At 38.8% G+C, this 23,604-nt stretch overlaps 3 protein-coding genes across 6 annotated transcripts in view; 2 read left to right on the top strand and 1 right to left on the bottom strand.

Annotated features, from left to right (window-relative positions):
* Positions 1-294: 294 nt before the first annotated feature.
* Positions 295-7,806, top strand: LOC145486218 (uncharacterized). The gene is made up of 2 exons (XM_081464834.1): positions 295-619; positions 5,405-7,806. The coding sequence occupies exons 1-2, from the start codon at positions 376-378 to the stop codon at positions 7,804-7,806; spliced, it is 2,646 nt and encodes an 881-aa protein (XP_081320960.1). The 5' UTR covers positions 295-375.
* Positions 7,807-8,528: 722 nt separating this feature from the next.
* LOC145486227 (cilia- and flagella-associated protein 410-like) lies at positions 8,529-15,435 on the bottom strand. 2 transcript variants are annotated; one of them, XM_081464846.1, is made up of 10 exons: positions 15,275-15,435; positions 15,145-15,163; positions 14,887-14,933; positions 14,666-14,703; positions 14,217-14,402; positions 13,465-13,574; positions 12,815-12,872; positions 11,754-11,802; positions 10,381-10,504; positions 8,529-9,596 (listed from the first exon to the last, which is right to left on the bottom strand). In XM_081464846.1, exons 1-10 carry the CDS (start codon positions 15,352-15,354, stop codon positions 9,426-9,428), a joined length of 882 nt encoding a protein of 293 aa, XP_081320972.1. In that variant the 5' UTR covers positions 15,355-15,435; the 3' UTR covers positions 8,529-9,425. The 2 variants fall into 2 exon arrangements, with proteins under 2 accessions (XP_081320972.1, XP_081320971.1); XM_081464845.1 differs by having other exon boundaries at positions 11,754-11,805; positions 15,275-15,434.
* A 151-nt stretch (positions 15,436-15,586) lies between these two features.
* LOC145486223 (ataxin-7-like protein 3) overlaps positions 15,587-23,604 on the top strand; it is a 64,035-nt gene continuing 56,017 nt past the window's right edge. The window contains exons 1-14 of one of the 3 annotated variants that reach the window (XM_081464842.1): positions 15,587-15,881; positions 18,606-18,733; positions 18,995-19,008; positions 19,596-19,764; positions 20,197-20,288; positions 20,424-20,446; positions 20,642-20,681; positions 20,896-20,963; positions 21,336-21,375; positions 21,549-21,574; positions 22,234-22,277; positions 22,758-22,819; positions 23,193-23,238; positions 23,346-23,433. In XM_081464842.1, the coding sequence (XP_081320968.1) occupies positions 15,819-15,881; positions 18,606-18,733; positions 18,995-19,008; positions 19,596-19,764; positions 20,197-20,288; positions 20,424-20,446; positions 20,642-20,681; positions 20,896-20,963; positions 21,336-21,375; positions 21,549-21,574; positions 22,234-22,277; positions 22,758-22,819; positions 23,193-23,238; positions 23,346-23,385 (855 nt within the window). In that variant the 5' untranslated portion in view covers positions 15,587-15,818 and the 3' untranslated portion in view covers positions 23,386-23,433. The remainder of the gene's footprint in view (positions 15,882-18,605; positions 18,734-18,994; positions 19,009-19,595; positions 19,765-20,196; positions 20,289-20,423; positions 20,447-20,641; positions 20,682-20,895; positions 20,964-21,335; positions 21,376-21,548; positions 21,575-22,233; positions 22,278-22,757; positions 22,820-23,192; positions 23,239-23,345; positions 23,434-23,604) is intronic. The other 2 variants (XM_081464841.1, XM_081464840.1) reach the window with 2 other exon arrangements.

The following is a 23,604-nucleotide window of genomic DNA, read 5'->3' as shown; positions in this document are numbered from 1 at the left end:
GTTATGTTAGCGCTAGTCTCTGTCTTCGCGCGAAAAAATACCAGCCAAATTATTTTTATCCGCGATTTATTGTAACCATCACTCAGTACTGTCATCTTTTACAGTACACGACTAATTAGAAAAACACCTCATCTGATGTTCCTGGAGCTACAAGGTGTCAAACCATGGCATAGAGTTACTTATGCAAATTAGCCGAGGGCACATTCAATGTGCCCTCACCTAATTTGCATAATAGGTTTTGAGCCTTTCAAAGCTCGTCATGCATTCCAATTAACTACTTGGCAGCCACACAAACATTTGCGATTAGGGCGTTCACAGTATTCTGAGAAACGGCTTGCATCTAGTTTTCCACTAAAGCTAGATTCACTGTTCAAGATGTTCTCTCTCGTTCTGTGCTTAATTTCATTCTCATGCTTTTCTGTAGCTCGCAGAGAGCTTCAGGCAGTCTGTTCTTCAGGCATGACTGTTTTGAAAAACCAAACAGCGTCCCCAGGAGTGATAAAACTTACTGGTACGCTTCCGGCTTACGACAGGAATCGGCAGTGCTCCTGTGTTTTGAAAATGGACACACCTGAGAGCTGTTTGCATGTAAAAGCTAAAAGAAATGGGAACTCTCAAGGTATGTCGTCATATTATGCATGTACCTATCAGTTTAGTATAAGTTTCTGGTGAAAGTAAACTATCGTACCGTCTGATTTATAAGTCACTTCGGATCAGCGAGCAACTACGGCTGCAGAACAAACACACTTTCGGCAAAGATTTCGTAGAATGTCCAGCTCATCTAATTGCATCTCGACAAACGGACTACTACGGCAGTGTTTAGTACAGTCACCAAATGATATTTTTAGGAAGTTTTAGCAAACTACAACGGCAAAGGCAACGAGATTCTTGTCGCGAACTGACAAAACAAAAGGTTTAATTAATGTGCAGAACACAGGCCCCGTACATGCACCGAAGTCTTGGTATTTCTTAGCAATGAATTAGCTGTTTGTTTTTGAACGAGAACCACGACGGCTAATTCTTTCGTACGCATTAAGTTCTATTTGGAGTTTAACTCTCTTTACATTAGTTCAGAGCCTAAGCTAGCTTGATTCCTTAAATGACAGGCACATGCACCATATCTCTAGTAGATGGCATTGGCCTCGGTATCGCCCATTTCAAACCGTCGATAAATACATGTAAATATGAATGAAAAACATACTCTTTGGCTTCAAAACGTGCCTTAGTCTAAATGGACGCTATAGAATTGCTGAAGCACAGTTCAGATGATTTATATTGAGTCTTTTTAACATATTTCGTATGTAAAATTTCAATACTTTACACTTTTAATTCTTGCACAGCTAGCTAATCGACTGAGGTATGTCGCATACTTTTGGATCAAAATAAAAGCTTCCTGTTTGTCATAGATTCATATAGGCCTTCAAATATCTTTTCGCGGATAATTAAAAACATTAATGTTTCGAGTGTTTTGGATTAGATTGAGGAACTGTTAAGGCCGTTAATTTTCATGTGATCGGTACGATCGCTGCAAAAAACAGTTCAACGATCGTATGGATTTTGAAACCACTCTCCTTGCAGCGATTAGACTACGAGTAGTCCCTCTTTCGCTTAATCCGTCGTGCGTGACGCGAAAGAAAACCGCGAGAAAAAAATGGCCGCGCGAAATCCTGGAGGCGAGGAGCGCGCGAAAGGAGAGATTACCGCCTAAGCCCAAGAGTTTGAATTATGCGTTGCTCTCACAACGCAAAAATATGATTGGCTTATGTTAGGAGCGTTGACAACGTCTTGTCAACATTCGAGATACCTGAGACGTCTTGCAGGAATGTTTTGGAACCGGAGCAAATCGAAGCGCTACCAGAGCAAATCGAAGCGTTGGAATCGAGCTTCGCAAGCCGTGATGTTCTTGCGAATCTGCCAACAGGCTTTGGAAAGATTTAAATTTATCCAGTGTTTTGTTTGGGAAAGCTTTCTGCCTCCAACCCGACTGTGAGCGTGTTAGTGATTTCGCTGCTCAACAACATCGTCTAAGTCAGCGACTATAAATTCACTGAGCTTGGCCTTTTTCTGCCGTCCATTTGAAAGATTGAACCGGACTCTCACTTGAAACCGGACATTTACCTGAAATTTTCCGCTGCTATCGGCAAACATTTCACCGCAGTTGGATGATCTCCTATGTATAATGTATAATGTATCATGTAAATTCTCGGTTGAAACTCTGTTGAAATTTTCGCAATAACTTTTAGACGCGGCGAAAATCGTTACAAGAGACCTCTTTCGCCGTCTTCTTTTTAAAACTTCTTTGGCAGTTTCGCTGAACGGACACTGAACGAAGATATACTTCTCACGGCATATGTTTTTGCCTGGCTACTTGAAGAGTAGAGTAGAGCAATTTTATTCAGATCTCCTGGGGCTATTGATAACAGGCGATAATAAGAGGACGTCAAGATAAGAAATCAACAACAACAACAATTTATTGGTATTCCCATATAGATGGTGTTACCTAAATGCAGAATCGCTAAATAAAAATTCAAAAACGAAACAAAATACAACAGCAACCAGAAAGAAAAAGAAAAATAGTTAGTTACAAGATTCTTCATTTTAAGTTCCAGGGTTACAAAGTTCTCTTATTTGTAGTGCTTCATATGTAAAGTAACCTAGTTTTTTACAAATAAAAGTATCAGCATTGTTAAATAGAAATATTGTTTTCTCTGTGTTATTAAAGGAATCAAATTTTGGATATTTCTTGATCATGTCATTTGTGACTTGTTGTCTAATATTATTGTATCGGTCACAATGAAATAAGAAATGCATTTCATTCTCAATTTGGTTAGAACGGCAGTACTGACAAATTCTAAGAGTTTCAGGTAATTTAGGAGTACAGTGTCGCCCAGATTCAATTCTAAGATTATGATTACCACATCGGAGTTTTGCCAAAGCTTGTCTATGTTTGAGGTTCATTACTTGTTCTAGGTACTCAGATTTGCTTACATCTCTTTTAAAACTTGAGTAGAAATTCAACTTTCTGTTAGACCGAATTATCTCCATTTGGTGTCTTTTCATATCATTTGAGATGTGACATTTTAGTTTTTGTAAATTATGTTTGATGATTTGTTCATTGTAATTGTGTGTGTTTATATTATGAGGGTGGTTTTGGTCATCTAAATAATTTTTGATGATTTCATTGACTGTTAACATGAAAGAGGACTTTGCTTCATTTGCCAGTTGATTGGAAATATTGAGGCATTGTTTGGCAACGCTATCTTCTGAGAGAGAGACAAGATGTAGCCAAAATTTAATAATTTTTGGAAGAATATTAAATTTTAATGACAACCGTCCTGTTTCGTTTCGAGCGGCAATATTTGGTGCTCTTCTGTTGAGGCCGAGGTAATATTTGTAAAACTGTGTATGAAGTCTTTCCACAGGGTCTTTTTCCCATTTTTTGAGGTTTATGCTATCGTATGCTCCCCAGATTTCGGATCCGTATAAAAGTATAGGTTGAAATAGAGTATCAAATAGTTTATTACACATATTGATAGGAAGTTTATTGAAATCAAGATAACGTTTGGATGCGAAAATGGATCTTCTAGCCTTCTCAACTAAAGCCTTTTTAGAATTTGAGAAGCTTCCATTAGTGTTAAAAGTAACGCCAAGGTAGGTGTACTGTGAAGCCTTGGCAATTGGATTTCCATTTAGAAAGAAGGAAAATTTGTCACGTGTTGATTTACGATTTTGTTTTTGGAAAATTAGGGTTTGCGTCTTTTTTAAATTAATTTTTAATAACCATTTCTCGCTATAATTTTGGAGGGTATTAAGTTGGTTTTGAAGACCAGCAGCACTGCTTGATATTAATATGAGATCATCTGCATAAAATAAACAATTGAGAGGAGACCCATTTGGTAAAATAATTGGATCTGTACCAGTTGAGGATTCTAGTATGCGTGGAAATTCATCTAGATATAAGTTAAATAGCAATGGTGAAAGAATACAACCTTGTCGCACTCCTCTGTTGTAATTAAAGAAGGAGCTTCTTTTGTTTCCGTTTTTTATAGCGCATTTAGTTTTTGAATACATATCAGTGATTAAACGATAAAACTGATAAAAACGATAAAATTAAACGATAAAATCCTACACCGAAAAATCACTCGGCCGTGAAAGGGCAAACTCTTGGGCTTAGGCGGTAGTCCCTCCTTTCGCGCGCTCCTCGCCTCCAGGATTTCGCGCGGCCATTTTTTTCTCGCGAATTTCTTTCGCGTCACGCACGACGGACTAAGCGAAAGAGGGACTACTCGTAGTCTATGCAGCGATCATAACCTTCGCAGCGACAACGATCTCTGAGCGGGTACACGTCAGTTCTATTTCAAAGATCGTTTAACTTTTTCGGTAGCCATCGCAACGGTAGATAAAAGCGATGCAGCTGAGCAATCATAAGAAACCAGCCTTAGGAATAACCAATGGTCACCAATGGACCCGGGGGGTTGGGGGGGGGGGGTTACTTCGGTCAATCTTTGTTGGGTATGTGCCGCTGGCCTCTCAGAACCTCTACCCCATTATAGTCATATTCTATGGCCAATTATAGACCCCATCTTAGTCACTTTTGGGTAAATGTAATTTTCACCACCCCAAGTTAGTCACTTTCTGTTTTTGCGTCTACCGTATAAATCCTTTTAACTAAGTCTTTCTAAAATGAATTGACACATTTAATAAACTGAATGAAGAACACGTTACTTTACAACTACACTCTTGTAGCACTGTCACCGGAGAGCCATGTGATGACACCAAAGGATGCTGGCGTGTTGGAGATGGAATTAATGTTCCTGTCAATGTCACGTTTAAAGCAAACAAGTCCCAAGCAAAGGAAATCAAACGCTTATTACAGCAAAAGAAGATCCAAGTTATCTTAACTTCGATGGACGCAGAATAGCAATTAAATACCGTAACACGATTGTGGACTTTGTTCTGGACTATTGTGCAACTGGTTAATGTTTAAGTTGTGATTTCAAGGCCGGAAATGTAATGGGAGCCGTTTGTCAAATATTAAACAACAGCAATATATACGGTAACACTTTTTTTCGGCGAATCTTTCCGTTTATAAATCACAACTTGCCAGAATTTTCTTACTCTCAAAATCCCGGAAAAGTGTGACTCCATTCTAGTCACCCTGAAAAGGCGACCCCATTATAGTCAGTCCAGTCGTGAAAATGCGACCCCATCCAGCGGCACATCCCCATTAGCCCATTTATAGGAAGTGCCCTCCCCCCCGGGCTAATGGATAAGATTCTTGTCCAGACGTACAACATTATTATTTTCCAAAACGCTTTCATTTCTTGGCACGTGCTGCGATTAGTTACATAAAAGTAGTGCTTCACAATGATCAACCCTGTATTCTTTTTTATTCTTCCTCTAGGTTTCTTGAATATTTTTGTGTATGAAGCTGAAGGGTCATCGACATTACTTGGTCATGTGGATGTTTCTCAGCCTAAACCTGTTTGGAACTCTCAGACCATTTGTCCTCCCCGCTCAGTCAAACCGAGAGATAGGTTCGTGTCAGTGGTGGGTACGGGTGGCGTGTCGTTTGCAGTCGACTTAAGTGAAAGTCCTTCAGAAATTATGTTGGATATACCACAGACAGTCGATATCAAGAACACCAAAGCGATCGTTTTTCCGTTCAACCCTCCAAAAGATCTCTCAGATAGACAACTTGACATCACTGTGACTTCCTGGTCAAATACACCAGCTTACTTGAAAGTGTCTCAGATCCGTAAAGATGTCGATGACAACATAGAAGTTGTGGATTACAAGAAGGCGTCACTACGTCTTTCCTTTGCCACGAAAGGACGGATTACCCTGTCCAAGGTGTCTGTGCCTCCTTTAACTGACTCTACCTCCACCTGGTTCATTGGAATAGCATTAAAAAACTCAACAGGTAGTTTAAAACCAGGAGAGTCGAAAAATGTTACTTTGAAACTGTCACAGTCATTTGATTACAGTTATGCCACACCTATCTGTACTTTGTTTTTTGTGTCACTGGTGGGAGGTATATTAGCGTCGATGGCTGGATTGTACGTTTTTAAAGAATATCTTGTTGTAGTTAATATTCCAGAACCACTTGCTAGAGTTAACGTGAGTAACAGGGACCAAGATAATCAGCCTAGCAATGGGCAGGACAATGGTAATAATTCTCAGTCGAATAAGATTACAAAATTTGGGGCATTCATTTTCGCCATGTTGAAAGTAGCATACAAGTACTGGTTTTCAGGGGGTCCTAAAACCTATTCTTATGGTACAGGGGTTGCGGGTTTCCTGCTTATGATTGGCGCCTGCCAATTTGTCATTGCAAACTGGTATGTAATGATCCAAGAGGGTGATAGAGACGACTGTTATTACAACGACCTTTGTTATAGAGTTAGCGATCATCATGATATCCCACTGAACTTAATGATAAGTAACTTAACTTACATAGTCCACGCACTGATTTTAACTGTGTCCGTGTGGTACATGGAAACAGAGCTGTATCTTTTCTGTGAAAATCTTAAGAAGTCTGTGACCTCTGGGGAGCAAGCCACTCAGCCTGGTGACGGACAGGAAAATGGCAACAATGGCGACAGTCGTCAATCAACCTCATCTGGTTGTAAAGGTAAACAACAGCTACCAAACCATGTTTTCGTGTGTCCCAATATCACTCCGCATCTTCAAGAGGGGGCTGTTCCAGAGCATACGTTGGGAGACAAAGAAAAGAAGACACTAATGGCCCGAGCACTGAAAAGGAAGTACTCTTATTCCATTGGGTATGCCTTTGCCTGGGCCCTCCTTTTTGAGGGATTGTTTTCCTTGCTTTACCATTTGTGCCCAAGCAGGTACGCATTTCAGTTTGACTCGGCATTTATGTTTGTAATTGCCGGTTTAACTGTCCTTTTGGTGTATAATGGTATGGAATTGAGTGAGTGCCCACTGGAGAAACAACCACGAGGGCAACACCCAGTCGAGGCTCGGCCAGGAGAGCAACACCCAGTTGAACAGCCAGTAGAGGAACTCCCGGTGGGTGCATTGAATTTTTTCCTCTACTTCATAGTGCCACTTTTCATCTTCAATTATATCGGTACACTCTATCACTCCGGATCTGGACTAGTTATAGGGTTGCAAGTGATGTTTTTCATCTTTCTGATCATCTGGTGGTTCGCAATGGCTTGCTGGGCTTTCCATAAGCTCAAACGTGTTAAAGGGGTTTTGCCGTTAGGAAAGTGTGAGGGAAACACTTGCACTGTTGAAATGTGTTGGAATGCGTTTTACTACATTGTTGGTTGTGTCATTGCTCCACCTGTACTGTTTGTACCGATCTTTCTTCTCATGGACCTTTCTCAAGTGTTTCTGTTTACTTGTATTGCAGAGAGTGTTTGGGCTGTTAGTGCCAAAGTTAAACTTTTACAAAAGCTCTGGAAACTACTGTGCCATTGCGAGCGTCCAGGTATGTGCACGAGGTGGGTATTTTTTCGGGGGTGTTATATCTTCTTAACTGTTGCCTTTTTGGCAGGAGCTTTTGGCGTATTCCTTGGCCTGGCAACCACCGACAAAACAGCGTCACCTGAAGATTCTCGTGATCTTAACAAAGAATGCGGAATTCTTGGGTTTTTCGATTGGCACGACCTCTGGCATTTTTTGTCTTCTTTTGCCTTACTAATGGGTGCATTTGTTATCATGTTTATAAGCGCCGCTGAACCGAAAAACGGAAAAGCAGCTCGGCGGAATGGTCGTGAAATGGATGCGGTTGAAAATCATGCGATGGAAAATGAAAGTGTTGATGAAAAATGACCTGGCAGCAGGGACTTAGGCTGTTACTCCACGCAGGATTTCTTTTCCAAAAGAAACAAACAAACAAACAAACAAACAAACAAACAAACAAACAAACAAACAAAAACGCTGTATATGTACTGATCCTGTGGTAGACGTTAGGCTATGTGAACATAACCCCATTTGAACAAAAAGTTCGAAAAGTTCCGAGACCTCCAGCTAGACATGATTTTTCTCCTTTTGGTTTTTCTCCTTCTGCGACCAAACGACTTCAGTTTGTATCGAATTGACTTCAGTTTGTACTGAATCGACTTCCATTTGTATCGAAACGACCGTAGATGTAAAATTACTCTGTATTGCAACGACCGTAAACCGAACCAAACCGTCGCTAACTCGATGTCACAGTCAGAAATCAAAAGAAAAGCCCTAAAATCCATACCACATTGAACCGAACGTTCCCGTTGAGACCAAATAAGGTAGTAGCTCCTACGACAGGTTTAAACAGGGTTTTTAACTTGTTATGAAGCTTTTTGAGCTGCGATGTAAAGCTCAAACAATTCTATCGCTTATATTACTGATTACTAAATGCATGCTAAGCCTGCACTTGCACATAGTAATTGGCTCAGTGCAGGGTAAGTTAGTGTCACAATATTTACTAATCATTTTAAATGCACCAATAGCTTTAAACGTAATGATGTAAGTCAGATAACTTTACAGTGTAAGCTGAATTTAAGTGTAGGAGAAAGTGTGTTCATTTGAGTTTTCCTGCACAAAGATATAATATCTAGTACATAGAATAGACCTTTGTGAGAAAGCACAACTCATATATTGTAACTTACCGATGAAATGTAACTTGCAGTATTATTAATAAGAAAACATTTCAAATGTACCAACAGCTTTAAAGAAATTTTAAGCCTAACAACTTTACAGTGCAAGCTGAATTTTACTGTAGAAGAAATGTATTCATTTTAGTTTTCCTTTAGACAGATGTAACTATAAAGATTACAGCTTTGCAAGAAAGCACAACTCGTGTTTTGTAGCTTACTGATGGACATATCAAGAGTGATATGTTATTTTACTACATAACATTAGCTATAAGATTAAGCATGCCAGTTATAAGAACCTGCTTCGTTTATACTCCTCACCCACCACACTCCCCCCATATTGACTGGCCGATGCGCATGTCGCAAACATATTCTGAATAGAAAGAGCCAAAAAGACAAGACCCCTCCCCCTCCCCCTCCGGATATGAGTTACCTCCGGTACAAGCCTAGCCAGAACCCCTTTAAGGTGTGTAAGCCCTGGACTTATAACTGGCATTTTACGATACAGCTACCAGATTATGTTACCAGTTGGGTGCTAGTTTATTGTAGTATCATATTTTTGGAGAATTTCCATTTATATGTAACAGGTTGTAGGTTGTACAATAATAAAAGCATCTATATATCGTTTGATTTTGTTTAAATTTTTCTAAAAAACAAACATAATCACACATTTTGAAGTACACAAGACTGCGCGCATAAACATGACAAATATCTTTAAGAGAAAGATGTCTTAATTGGAAACAATGTGCTCTTTTGCTAGAGGTTAGCTTTGAAGTTTTTTAGTCAGTCGTGTAAGCAAAGCTGCCTGACAGCTCACTAGTCCGCTAGTACTTCTTTGTGCTCTAAGGGCGCATTTTCCTCTAGAGACTCGTTTTCTGTTTCATCGTAATCTTGTAGCTGCTGGTCAATTTCTTTGCGAAGACTTAGAAGGCTTGTGCGGTCCAGTTCTTGAACCAAAGTAAGAACTGCGGACAATATATTCTGATTCTGTGGAAAGAGAGATGAGGTATCAGATGTTTTAGTAAGATTTAATTATTTTCAAGTTTAACCTTCTTTTTACTATCGATGCTGGACTAAGCGCAAGCGTTTATAAGAGTCTAAACAAACATCGCACGGCGGATCCAGGATTTTTCTTAGGAGAGGTGCACCAATAAGGAATGGCGTAACTGACTGGTGAGGTAAACAGATTTTAAAAGCGAAGAAGGCTTCATCTCAGGAAGGGAAGGGGGGGTGCGCGCACCCCTGCACCATCCCCCTAGCTCCTCTGCATCGTGATTAAGAATGCTAGCCATCCTATATATGATTCAGTTGCGTTCCTGGGCGTTTTCCATTCGGAACTTTTGGAGTTGGTCTGGAAATTTCCGGAAAAGAGGCTAATCTTGCGAGCTATACCCAAATTTTCGATAATTTCTTAACGAGAATTTCTGCTCCATTTGATTGTCATCCCGGAATTGCTGGCAGTTTAGAATGAGTGGTTCTCGTTTTGCAACAATTTTGGTATTTTCCAGAACCTTTCCGAAGAAGTTTCCCCCCTTTTCAAAAGTTTCGGAATTTTGGGGTGAATGGAAAGCGCCTGGTATCTCCCTTTTGATATTCCAACCTTCTCAGCCAATCAAAGGTTCAACAATGGCACGTGATTGGCCAGGCATTGGGGAAGCCAACATGAAGACAGAGATCGGCAAAGGTTGTTGAGGTTACCGCGCGTTAAAATGTAACAAAAGATACATACTGAAAAATGTTTTACAAGCAAAACATAATAGAACCAACTCACTCGAGAGCTGGGAGAAACAGTTTCAGCTGCCTTTTTGTGGATATTTGTTGCTGTTATAGCTTTAGTAGTGTCGGGTTTATCTTCTAGTAACAATGGCTTCAGTCCTAACTGGGCCCGAAGTTTACTGTGAAAACCAAAAAAAAAAAGTTAAACGTTACAGTAAAACTCCAGGATTATCTAGCGAACGTGACGGCCGAAATCTGAATAATGGCACCCTATTCAGAGGAAAAGATAAAAACTAAGAATTAAGTAAACATGCCGTTTAGATTTCCTTTCTGTTGCATGGGATGTTTGGAATTAAACATAGAATGCTTGACGAAGCAGAACATATCTTGTTCATCTAACTGGGCGTATATCTACTGCGGTGTTTTGCTAATACAATTTAAAGGAACCCTATCAAAGGAACCCTATCATACTGGGATCACACACTAAAAAGCCGCAAAAACGACAGCCTTTTAAGTATTTAGTGTACTGTACTGCGCCAGGGAACTATACAGCTTGCAGTGGGAATGACCTGAGGCTAAGCAACTTCCAGTGAGGTAATCATAAAGAAGCGACATCACTTACACATGTTGTGTTGTGAAAAAACTGCGTGCATTTTTCAAGAAAGCTGTTCGAAATCCGTGTTACCCATCCTTGTTCCTTTTGTTTTGATCTTGCCTATTAGGCGTTTTTCTACCTTCAGTTGGTAAATATTTTGGGCTTTTTCTTACATTTGAAGGTAATCTTTTCCTGCATCTCGGAAACTGTATCTTCACTTGGAAACTTTCACCTCTAATTTCAAAATTTGAAAGCTGTTTCCCCCTTGCCAGGAGGTTAATCAAAGTCGTTTTGAACCACCAAACTTCCCTGTTCAGCAGGGTTATTACTTGGATGGGTGGCCAAAGAAAAATACCCCTTTTTGTAAGATTTAGATTAAGCTCTTATTTGGTTGTAAATTCATTTATATGTTGTGACGATAAAATAAAATAGCACAAAACTAAAACAGTCTGTCCATGAAGTTGTGCAGAAAGGACGCACCTTCTTGTTACAGTGAAAGGGCCCCACCCCACCCAGGGCTGTCATTAAGTATTGAGTCACCTGTAGCCTCTCCAGACCCGTAGCAAACTTATTACTTTGTGGGTGAATTCTATCAACAACAGGCAATTTCACCTGTAGCATCCAGGGAAAATCAAGAATATAGAGCTGTAACAGGTGTTACGATGGGTTACGGCCCTTAATGAGAGCCCTGTCATCAATATGAGAAATATTTTGTCATCCAGTCCCTAGACTTCTTGAAAGTCATTCCAAAAAGAGACACCTCATGGTAGATATGATGTTAAATGTCAATTAAACAAAACTGGCGATAGTCTGTTTATAAAAGTCTTACTTACTTGGTTTCATTTACTAATTCATTTTGTGTCGGTTCAGGGTTCTCATCTTCTGCTATCAAAAAGAGGAAGAAAATTAATTTCAAAACTAACAGCCTTGTGGACAACCAGTGGATTCCATCAATTGAGAGGTCTGGATTTGCGTCTTGTACAGAGTCATTGTGGCATGTTTGTAACCTTAGCAGTACCTCTCTCTACACAGGAGAATTTATAGCAAAGCATGCGTCATGCCAATTGATCCAAATGGTCAGAGCTTATCCCTGTTAGGCATTAAATGACTGGGAGTTTTTATAATCCCCCCTGGATGGGATGCTAGTCCACTGCAGGGCTACCCCTAGCATTACATTTGCCAGTACCCATTTAGACACCTGGGTGGAGAGAGGCACTGTGAGAGTAAAGTGTCTTGCCCAAGAACACAACACAATGTCCCCGGCCAGGGCTCAAACCCGGACTGCTTGATCTGGAGTCCAGCGCACTAACCATGAGACCATCATGCCTCCACAGGGGAGTATTTATAGGTAACAGCAAATTGCCAGCTGTAGGCAATAAATCATAATACTGTGGAGTGCAACCTGCAAGGGGATAGCAGATCCAATCCAGAGGGAGTGTCCACCCTTCTAGCTACTCCTCACAAGTTGAGTCCCTAGGCTCCAAAAAGGCTTCCTTTGCTAAACATGAAATATTTTTCTTTTTGCGTATGTTGTAGAGGCTGGAAGTATTATCCCTACAAACAAATTACTGTCTTTATGTTGCAAGCTCAAATTTACATTATTATTTAAGCCAAGCAAAATGAGTTTATTTACTCTGTCTCCTGCATCTTCACTGTTGCATGATTAGCAGGGGACATAAGAACCCACACACTTATAGCAAAGAGTAGGGCAGGGAGTTCCTGGTGTTGTGGTCTGGCCTTGTCTCACAGGTTGGTGCTTCACATAGGGTTAACCTCATTGCACCTTCCCCTCCTGGACAGAAGACTACGTCTTGAATTTGTTGGTTCCAAATCAAACTCAAAGAAGACAAGGCTACCAGCACTCTGGGTCAAATAATAGTGATATCACTCCTACCTGCTGAGCTTTGCGGATTAACATCCTTACACACAGCACCATCGGTTTTTAGTGTATTCTAGGAAAAAACCCGCCACCTTAATACAGGATTATGATTTAGCGAAATAATACATGTACTTCCATACAAATTGAGATAAACTTGAAAACAGGTAGGACTGCTCTTCTGTTTTAATCTTCTCCAATTTTGACCATCTGCAAGTCATATTAATTGGCTTTTCTGTGTTTATTTTGAGTTCTTCTACAGTTTAAAGCTGCCATACTGTGGTAATAGCCAGGGCCAGGTTGTTCAAAGCACGATAAAGCTAATCCAAGATTAGCATAAATTTTTATTTCAATTTTGTAACTTTTCAGTGAAGGTTTCTGTTTAAATTTTTTGTCCTTTAGCTTTGGCTTTCACCAGTGTCAAACTCCAAAAAATATGGACAGTGAAAACGCTTTTATTCAAGAGAAATTTGAACTTTGATTAACTTTAAATGCTGGATTCGCGTTAATCGGCTTTCGAATAACGAGGCCCAGTTGGTCAGCACCAAAATTATGCAAAATATATTAAATTGCATGACCTACATGTACCCCTTTTAATGCATGACTTGGAAAACACATCCTTAAAAGAATCATTACAAAAGGTTGAGACATTTGAGTGACTCAAGTACCTTATGAATACCAACTGTGGCAGTCAAGTCCAAATGAACAGGAATGTCTTCTGGAGTGGGGATTTCAATTCCTTGTTTTGTTGCCTCTATGACCTCTGCTTCTTCAACAACTAATAAATAAAATTAATTTTGTATATACAAGTAATTTAATTAATATTTAATATATTTGCATTTCATATTTCTTGATGAAAGCAGACAAAGAACTACTTTTAAAAAACTAACATACATACGCATTGTCAACCAATTTCATCCAACAATCTTCATCTCACAAATCGTTTAATTGAAAATGGGCATCTCTGCCCCTTTCACAGGGGAGGCCCCAGGGCTGTCATTAAAGAGGCATTACATATAACACCTGTTGCAGCTAAATAGACACGTAGGGTCTTCAAATTGTTATGAGTAACCTTGCCTGTTGTTGAAACAATTAACCCACAAAGCCACAAGTTTGTTACAGGTACAGGGGTTGATCCAGGATTTTTCTTAGGAGGAGTACACCACTAAGGTATGGTGTAACTGACTGGTGAGGTAACCAAATTTTAGGAGTGAATACGAAGAAGGAGGCTTCATCTCAGGGGAGGGGGTTGCACACTCCCTGCACCCTCCCCCTACTGTAGATCCGCCCCTGCAGGTGTGAAAATCAAGGTAACCAGTGACCCAAAAGTAAGTGAGAGCTGAGAGCCCTGCAGGACCCCTTGCCTCAGTGTCAGTTATATAACTGATATTCACAGTGTTATAACTTAACGTTGACTTACCCACTGTGTCTAACTTAGTAAGTTTTGGTAAATTCTTCAGAACAGTCATTCTGTACTTCTCTACATTGGCACAAGGGTTATCAGAAAGCCACAGGACTCTTAACCTGGGAAGGTTCTTCAGACAGCCTATCTCATTAATATCTCTGATGCTATTCTTTCTAAGATAGAGTTCTCTCAGTCTGGGACCTGATAGTGTGATAAGGAGAAAAACACGAAGAGAAAGAGAGAAAAACGACAACAAGAGAACAGTCAAATAATCTTGTCATTTGATCTATCTGTTGTGATTTCCTTTAGATAGAGTGGTTTTCAATTAAGTGTCGAAAAAATCTTACTACTCTTTGAGATTAGGTGAGTGGTCTCATTGGTAATTAATTGGTTGGGTTTTTGTTTTACGACACTCAATTGAAAACTGCTCCACTCATATTATAATTCAAAAACAAGAATGGTACAATGTGCAAAGTCCTTCAAACTGGTTATGCTGTTGACACTGCAAAGCAAAGAAATAATAATAGAAATGTAAAGAAAATTTCAAACAAGAGAGTGAGAGAGTTAAAATTAAGTTTTAACAAATCACATCCGAGGGTACTGAGATTTCATTTTGGCAATTTGACATTCAAAGGTGATATCAGATTTGTAGGAGTCACACAAATGGACATATTCTGAGACCAACCTGAGACTAAGGACTTCAACATTTGGCATCTGCCGCAAAACTGAAATCTGTAAAACAACATAAGCTTAACTTTCATAAGCTTACAATGAGACTGAAAAAAAAAACTAAACTGATTAAGCTTATTTGTAAATCGAACTTGATTTCTCGAACAGCTGCGAACAGAAAATTGTGCTCTCGTGTGCTCTATTGCGACAATAGCTAAACTCAAAAACGCGGAATAGTAATAACAATACCCGAAAGTAAAATCACTGCACTTACATCATTCAGATCGCTTCCCCTGGAAAGAAAAAGAGGACATTTAAAAAGTGAAACTATGACAACAAAAATTTGTCTACTTTCCTAATAGTTTTTATTTTGAGGTGCAAAAATTAATCATTCACCCACTCACCAAAAATTTAGATTTTTCACATTTTCTAGAGATGATGCTCTAGCCCTTGACAGAATCTGCTGTTCTGATAATGCAGACATGTTGTATTTCAGCTAATACGACCGTTCGTTCTTCTTGTTTTGACTCATGAATATTTCCGCCATTTTTTCGAGGTCTACAGGAGCAATCCGCTGACCGCGGGTTCGTTCTTTTCGGAACTCTTCGCTAGCTTTTCGGAAAGCACGAGGAATACCGAATACTCCCGAAAGCTTGCAATGCCTGAATTCCTTTGTAACCTGGCCATAATTTTCAGTTTTGTGCTGTTTTGGGTCTTTTGCAAAGGGAAATTTAGCCATGTGATATAAAATTTGCAAAGCAGCAAGCCCTGAAAATGTAGCTTCGCTCGCAAAATGCATTGTTTGCCAGGTGCTTAGCAAAAAAAGGAGAGCTAAAGTAATACATTAAGCCGGAAAATACAAGCCGTTTATTTTTATATTTTCAAGAACATCGTTTGACAGAATGGCTTGCTCGAGCCGGCTGTGATTTCTGCCAAGCTGCTGAAGTTATGAGTAGCGTGCTAGATACTGGAAGTTCACCTTCTGAAGTGGACAGTGTAGACCTGGATGAAGTAAGTTGCCCACTGTGTTCTAAAAACAGAACTCTCTGCTCGTGAAAAATTGAAAATAATGTTTCCCTTTTAACCAGAGTGATGTTTTCAAAAGCTTGAGTTTTAAAAGTCTCACTAGCTTACGTAAGACTTAATACTTATCGAACTGATATATGGCTGTCGTATTAAAACAGTTTTCTTAACTACTGGTAAGGGTTTATCCGATTCCACAACAATGTAAAAATAACTTTTAATAAATCATTTCTAGGAACTTCATACTAAACTTGGGTGGGGGAGGGGAGGGGGGCACACTCCTCTATAAAATCCCATGGTGTCCTGTACCTAGCTGTTAAATTTATATTTTGTACTGTACTGGGTCAAAAAAAATCTAGTTATTGCAGCACCTTTGAAGGTGTTAAGCCAAAAAAATAAAAAGAGACTGGAACTTCTTATTTTCCAAGATAATTATAGCTGATTTTCCTTTTGGGGAGGGTGTGTTCTACCCGGGGGGTGTAGGGGGGGGGGGCGGACTCCCATGTATAAAGAACTCCTAAGAGGTACCAAGATCTGGTGTTGTGGGCGTGGCTTGTTTTTTGTTTTACCCCTAAGAAGTACCAATTCTAACACTTACAGTTATCTTCTATCATATTTTACTCTTCTCAATACACGAAAAGGTGTTAAAAAAGGTATCAAAAAAGCTTTCGCTGTGGACCTTTTGAGGCTGAACACCCTAGGAGGTACCAAAACTTGTTTTTTAACAGCACCTCCCTCCTTTTTATATGGGAGTCCACCATGGGTGTTCTTTTGGAAGTTCCCCCATAGAAACAGGCATTTGGGTTGAGGTGTGAGGCCATGAAAGGTGAAGGGCTTGCAACTGGTGCAAATGAGACAAACAGTGTAATTATGGAATACAAATTTCCATTCAAAGCGTTAAGATAAGAGTATTTCATTCACAGCAGCCCAACAGGAAAATGGGATGACCATTTAGAAGTTTCTGTGTTTGCAGAAATTTTCCAGCTCTAGGACTGGACAGAAATGTCAGGTTCTATTGATATTGTAACTATAATTTTTGTACATAGAGAACAACTTTAGTCAGTACTTGGTCAGAAATGATGTCTCTTTAGGGGTGAAAATGAATTTGAGCCATCCTTGCAAGCAAGATTTTGGCACCTCTTCAGGGGTTCTTTTAAAAATAGCTCACAGTCAGGGTTTTACCCCCAGCATTAAATTCTCTGGCACCCATTTGAACACCCGGGGAAGGAGAGACACCACAACAGTCAAATGTCTTGCCTTTAAAGAACACAACATGATGACCTTGACTGTGGTTCAAACCTTGGTTGCTTGATACAGACAGAGTCCAGATATATTTGCAGACAATGAATGAGTTGCCAGTAATCGGATACCCGTGTTTGCGCGAAGAACTCTGGGATCGTCAGGGGGCAAACATTGCTAGTCGCTGGAAGGAAATGTATGGCGAAAAGTTGTTTCGAGGTACAAGAAAACGATTTTTGAGAGAGATCAACGCTTTTTCGTCGTTGTTTTTATCACGAATGGATTTGGGCAATGTTGATATGTGGAATATGTAAGTTTTTTTTGAATAACCGTAAAATATGTGATAAAACCTACCGATAAACTCCGTTGCTTGCATGAGGTTTAATTGTGAAATTTACATCACGTAATAGTCTGAAATATATTACAAAATTAATTAGGTATAAATCGAGAGGAAATAACCCAGTAAGACCTTTTAAGTTGTGTACAGGCTACTTTTGGCTTATTTGAAAGCTCAGTCATACAAATAATACCGGAAATAAGCCCGGTCATGATCATTGTGCTGTCTGGGGTTGATTTAATGACAAATGAGTCTGCGCGACTCATGCTGTGTGGCTGCTGTGTTGCTCAAAGCCTTTGTTTTGCTTTTACAAGCACGTATTTCAGTGATTTTTCTTTTCTATAACAGATCAAGGGTGGCTCCTTAAATATATCTCTGAGTATTTGTATTTAAAAGTGCCATTTGTGGGTGATTATGCTTTCCAAAGTTTGGTATTGACGGTTGAGTGAAATCGCCCGACACAAAGGGTAGTAGTTCCTTCTGCAATTTTTGATTTCTGTTTTACAGCTTTTTTCTGTCTTTATATTTAACTTCTCGGAGTGTCTTTTCTACCATTTGCTCCGGGTAGCCTCTCGAGATCAGGCGTGTATTGAAATTTTCAATATTCTCTTCAATGTATTTCACAATAAACCTCACGCAAGCAAAAGGGAGTTTAATTTATCGGTAAATTGCATCACTTATGTCATGGTTATTCAAACAAAATCCTACATTTTCCTTGTATCAACATTGCCAAAATCCATTTGCGATAAAACAACGGCGAAAAAGCGTTGATCTCTCCCCAAAACCATGTTTTTGGGCATCTAAACAACTTTTTGCCATGCATTTCCTTCTAGCGACTTGCAATGTTTGCCCCCTGACGATCCCAAAGTTCTTTGCGCAAACACGGGTATCCGATTACTGGCAATTCATTCATTAGGGCAACGTGAATTATTCTAACTAGGCAGAACATGTTAATAAGCATCATATATTTAACTGTCTAAAAGAAGTAACAATAAAAAAGTTACAATTATCAAAAATTAGTACCAGAAACTGAAAAAGGGACCCTTGCTGCTTTCTGGATGTGGCACAGTACCGTTGCACTAATCAACAACTGTTTTTGGTTTGTTTTTTTATTTATTTTTTTATTTTTTATATAGGATTCCAGTTCTGAGTTTGGTATTGTATGTGAGCTCATTGATGAGGCCATCGTCAGCCTGTGCTTCGACATTCATCGGTCTATCAAGCATGGAGCATATAGTGTCCTTGAGCAATCAGATGAAAAAATGTAAGTAGTGACATTAAATAAGACTGCTTATGATATTGATTCAGTGTTACCCAAAGTTATGTCTTACTAGTAAACAACTTGATCTGGGGGAGATTGCCTTTTCCAACCCAACCCTCAGAACTATGTCATGTTGTATTCAGTGTACCTGTGCTTAATCCGTTAATTCCACCATGGAAGAGATAACGTTTTCTAATTTAACATCAGCTGCTGAATTTTTAAACATTGGTGCTTTTTTTTGTTTCATGTCTTCTCTTTGATCAGTATGAAACAATTTGGTGAGTGTTTTTTTTTATTCATTGTTTGAATTTAGCATATTTTAGTTTTAATTAGTTCCTGAATTTTTTGGGATCTCATGGGCAGCCATCATTCATGCAATAATTGTACATGTACATTGTCAAGATGAATTGATTGCGCAAAGCATATGCAGTGGTTTAATAATGATGAATTCTTTCCTGAGAGGTCTGAGTTTGAACTCTGTCTATTAAATGTCATTGTGAGTATGTTCTTGGGGAGGTTGCTCCACTCTTGCATTCAGAGCTTCCCTCTGCCTATAAAGCATGTAGAGCTGCTGTAACTATATTGCATATAGCAAGTTGAATTCTTAATGAAATTTGGCAAAATTATGGAATAGCATCTCATTCATGAAAATTTCCAGTTTAATGAATATTGCTTCTTGTTGCATCTTGTTTTAGACTGAAACATACATTGTAATTGATACCAGCACCCTTGGGCAATCTAGCTCCTCAATGAATACTTACTAGCATAATATTACAGACTTGAACTTTATTTACGAAAAGGTGACTTTTTTTGTCAATCTTGTGACAAGCTAAATTGTCCTTCATAATTTGAATTGTTACTTCAGAAGTGGTGGAATGCGATGGGCTGGATGTGTTTGGCCAGGGACCATTGAAGAAACAAGTGGAATGCATTTGCCCGAGCTGCCAACGAAATATGGCTGCCAACAGATTTGCTCCTCATTTAGAGAAATGTTTGGGAATGGGACGAAACAGCAGCCGATTGGCCAGTCGCAGGTTAGACTATTAGTCATTCCTAAGGGTGTATTATTACAATAGCTTCCTTCTCAACAAGATGGATACATTGCTAGTTCACACAAGTAATAAAAATAATTGTTTCCACTAGAAAGAAGTCTCTGGGACATTGTCAAAATGTTTTCACAAATGAGCCATTTCCAAATTACCTTGTGCCTCTGTTTCAAAACGAGTCTTCATGCAAAAACCTCATATGAAAAACCTTTTTACCTGTTGAGGGAACACTTTTTCTCGAATGTGAATGGTTTTGCCCAGCAACTGGTTTTGTAACAGATGCAAAAGACTAATCGGAAATGGCTAATTCCGAAAACTAATTATGAAGTATAATCAGTTTATTATAAATAAATTTAAACTGAACATGTTGAACACTTTTTTCCTCTAATTTTCACTGATACATGTATTTCATATGGCCAGGCTTGCGACCACTGGCAAGCTAATTGATGGTGATGATGATGATGACAACTTCTTTGATGATGACTGGACATGGAACTCAGACAGAAAGCCAGGTTTGTCATATTTCATGTAAAATGCAAGGGTCTGTTTGTAGCAAAGACTTCCAACCAATGAAATAAAATTTAAGCCTACAAATATGTGTGTTTTTAGGGTTGCTGATGTAACAGATTTTTTGTTTCTTTCCGTAGGCAAAAAGAATAAGAAAGACAGGGTAAGATACCAAGATTGTTTGTTCGGCATTAATTTTTATTAATGCCTCTAATCCAGCCATCTTAAGTTTGCTCTTTAATTCTCTTTCTGTGCCTCTACTATTCTTTTGCATGAGAAAAAGCAGTAGTAACTTGACGTGCTACTCACAGAAGTGAACCCTAATCAATTCAGTTGATTTTTTTCCTTTTGACTACAGGGAAATTCACCAAGAAGAGCTAAAGCTCCCAGAAAAAATGGTATGACATGTTAAAAAAATATTTCTGTGATCAAAGTCTACTGACTTTCTTTAAGTTAGTATTATCTTAAAGTAGTTCAGCCTTTGGAGTACATTAGGACTGCCACTAGAAGTGCAAAGGAAATCTCCAGATTCGTATATACTCTACATGAAAATCCACACACTGTCAGTTTTCTGATAAATTGTTTTTGCCGGTATATATATATATATATTAGGTGAAGCTGGGACTCCTCGTCCTGGGACACCTAGTTCTGTTCACAGTGGAGAGTTACCAGCAACAAGGGTAAGATGATGTTTATTCTAGAGTTTTAATTCATTCTTATAATATACAAAATATTTCAATCTTGTTAGTGGCTCTTTCCATGCTTTTAGCCAGGATCTGAAGAGTGGGTGGGCAAAACGTTTATAGCCACACCATCTGGGAGGGTTAACTGCTGTATGTGGGCAAGTCCCCTTAGAACATTGCAAATTTTAAGCATTTAAGGGTGTGTTCCTTTGGGAAAATCCAAAGAAATACACCCTTAGGGTCCTTTATGTTGAGAGATTTTTAAACTTTTGCAAGCCCTGTTGGCAAATAATGAATAGTTGTGTTTATGTTATAAGTTAAGGTGAAGTTTTATATTTATATCATATTTATTGTATTTTTGGCTTTCAGACTGGACTTACTATGGCTGCCTTTGAACCTCTTGGAAACGGTATGTACAGCACTTGCACATTGTATATATAACAGAGGGGTGGGTTACAGATGGGAGATGAGAGGAGTAGATGTGGAGGGGAACACGGGAAGGAATCAAACATTTACAGTAATGTTTAGAACTCCCCATTGCATGAAACTGTATCACAATGTTTTTTTTATGGTCTCTTTCAGAAGAGAAAAAGGCTCTTCTCTCACAGGTACGTATTTTGTAATAAAAGTTCATTTTAAATATGTACATGAACATATACATGGATATGTATGGAGCTTTATCTTGAGTACTCTGTGATTCAGCTCTGTTCAAGGACCATTTCAAGATTATTTTTTTCTAGTAGGTGTAGCCAGCTAATGTAACCCAACTTGAAATATACAAGTTTGCAAACTTATTTCATTATTCATGTAAAGTGCATTTGAATGTCACTGGCATTCATTTGTTTGCTCATGCACTTGCCTGATCCATCATAGGGGAAGGGATGTCCCAAAAAATTAAATAATTCCTGCACAGCAAAAGCTGCTGAAAAAGCGTTGTGCAAGGGGAGCCATGGGGCAACTGAAAAAATCAACCAATTGCTTTCTACCATCCAGTTATTTTGATTGTTGATGTTAAAAAAAATTCTTGCACAAGCTATTGCCCACCTGAAAAAATCATGCACAACTTAAAGGTGAGAAAAATCGCACCTCAGAAAATGCCCCTCCCCCTGTGAAAATTTATTGGTCTGCCCCTTGGCTGCGCCTCGTGAGTCCACAATATTTTGACCGCTGTGATGATGCGTAGTCGTTGTTGATAAGAGTACAGACAACATTGCTAAACCACATTCAATTTGTTAAATTTACTATGTTTGTTTCATTTGTTTTTTAGACCTGTGGTGTGATATCAGAACATACAGCACGGATGTGTACAAGGTAAAACTAACAGTGAAATTAATATCTTTAGTTGCATGAGGCCATGAGCCGATGAGGTCGATTCTTGGCTGGTTTATCTGTTGCATTACGGTAACCATAGTTGTTGATGAAGTGACGTGATTGTGAATAGCTTTCATGTACTGTTTAACATGAATACTCTTGCTTTGGATGATGGTGAAGTCATTTTATATGCCTTGCCTTAAGAATTCAAAGTAACAGCACTGTGAGTTCTGATGAAGAATTCAAAGTTATCGTGATTTGTGAAGTGGATTAAATTACGTAGCCATACAATTAGTTGTACAACAGTTTTTACCCAGATGTGTTAAAACATTTTCAACAAGTTGACCATTTTATGATAATGAATACTTAACAGTAATCAAGTTCCAGTTTTTCAAACTATTTCAAAGTTAATGTGCTGTTTTTTGAACAATGGCCTCCTAATTTGTGACTTGCGAGTTCTAAGAATGTTTTGTTATCTAGATCCCATCGATGCCCACAACACTCTGATGAGCAAAGGCAATCTGTCAGACTGTTACTTTTAGGTACTCCATAACTGTATTTCACTGTTGTTTGTTTGAAATTTATTTACATATACCTTGTGAACAACAACAACAACAACAAGGTTTATTTGAACTGTAAAATTAACTTAATTACTAATTAAACAATAAATAAATTAAAAAGACATACATCTGCTGGTCGCCCAAAATAACTTAAGAGCTAAACTAGTTGGGTGACCACCACTTATTACCGTAGTGCAGCATAATACGTACACTTCAGTCAGTGAATCTGGGATCCTTCACCTGTAGTTCCCAGTCCATGTTCAAAAGTTGTCATGAAACTTACAGACTTTATTCAAAAATATGAATTATAACTGAACAGCTGAAGATTTGTGATTTATTTTCATTTACTTGTCAGGCTATGCAGAATTGGAGGCCCCTGTAGGCAGGTTACGACCGGATGGGTAATGAAAGTTGTTATTTTCAGACTGTTTTTATACTCCTGTATTTCTATCAATTTATTTACAGGTTGGTTAAAAAAGTTGATTTTAATTTTTATTTGTTTTTTTAGAAGTTCTTTGGAACCTGATGATGTTATTGGTAGGTACTGAACATGAAATATTGGAAAATACTTGATTTACTTTTGTCTGTGTGCAGACGTTTAATTGCAGAACAGTAAGAATGCAGAATAAGCAAATACAAAACATGTTAGACCATCTAACTAGTGGCAGTGATGGGAAAATCTTGCAAGCTGAGTCACGCAGTATTTGAGTTCGCCAAGTCACGTAATTCACGTAAGTTGTCACGTAAGCTAAGTCACGTAGTTCACA

The sequence above is a fragment of the Orbicella franksi genome, chromosome 5, assembly GCF_964199315.1.
Source record: "Orbicella franksi chromosome 5, jaOrbFran1.1, whole genome shotgun sequence".
NCBI classification, from domain to species: Eukaryota; Metazoa; Cnidaria; class Anthozoa; order Scleractinia; family Merulinidae; genus Orbicella; species Orbicella franksi.
This window is presented reverse-complemented; position numbering and strand designations above follow the sequence as displayed.

Coding starts and splice junctions, on each gene's coding strand:
- LOC145486227 (XM_081464845.1), bottom strand. CDS start 15,354: ATGTCTGCATTATCAGAACAGCAGATTCTGTCAAGGGCTAGAGCATCA. Junction 11,806..12,814: donor TAATCCGCAAAGCTCAGCAG/GTAGGAGTGATA, acceptor TCTTTTTGATAG/CAGAAGATGAGAACCCTGAA. Junction 9,597..10,380: donor CTGTTTCTCCCAGCTCTCGA/GTGAGTTGGTTC, acceptor CTCTTTCCACAG/AATCAGAATATATTGTCCGC.
- LOC145486218 (XM_081464834.1), top strand. CDS start 376: ATGTTCTCTCTCGTTCTGTGCTTAATTTCATTCTCATGCTTTTCTGTA. Junction 620..5,404: donor AAGAAATGGGAACTCTCAAG/GTATGTCGTCAT, acceptor TTCTTCCTCTAG/GTTTCTTGAATATTTTTGTG.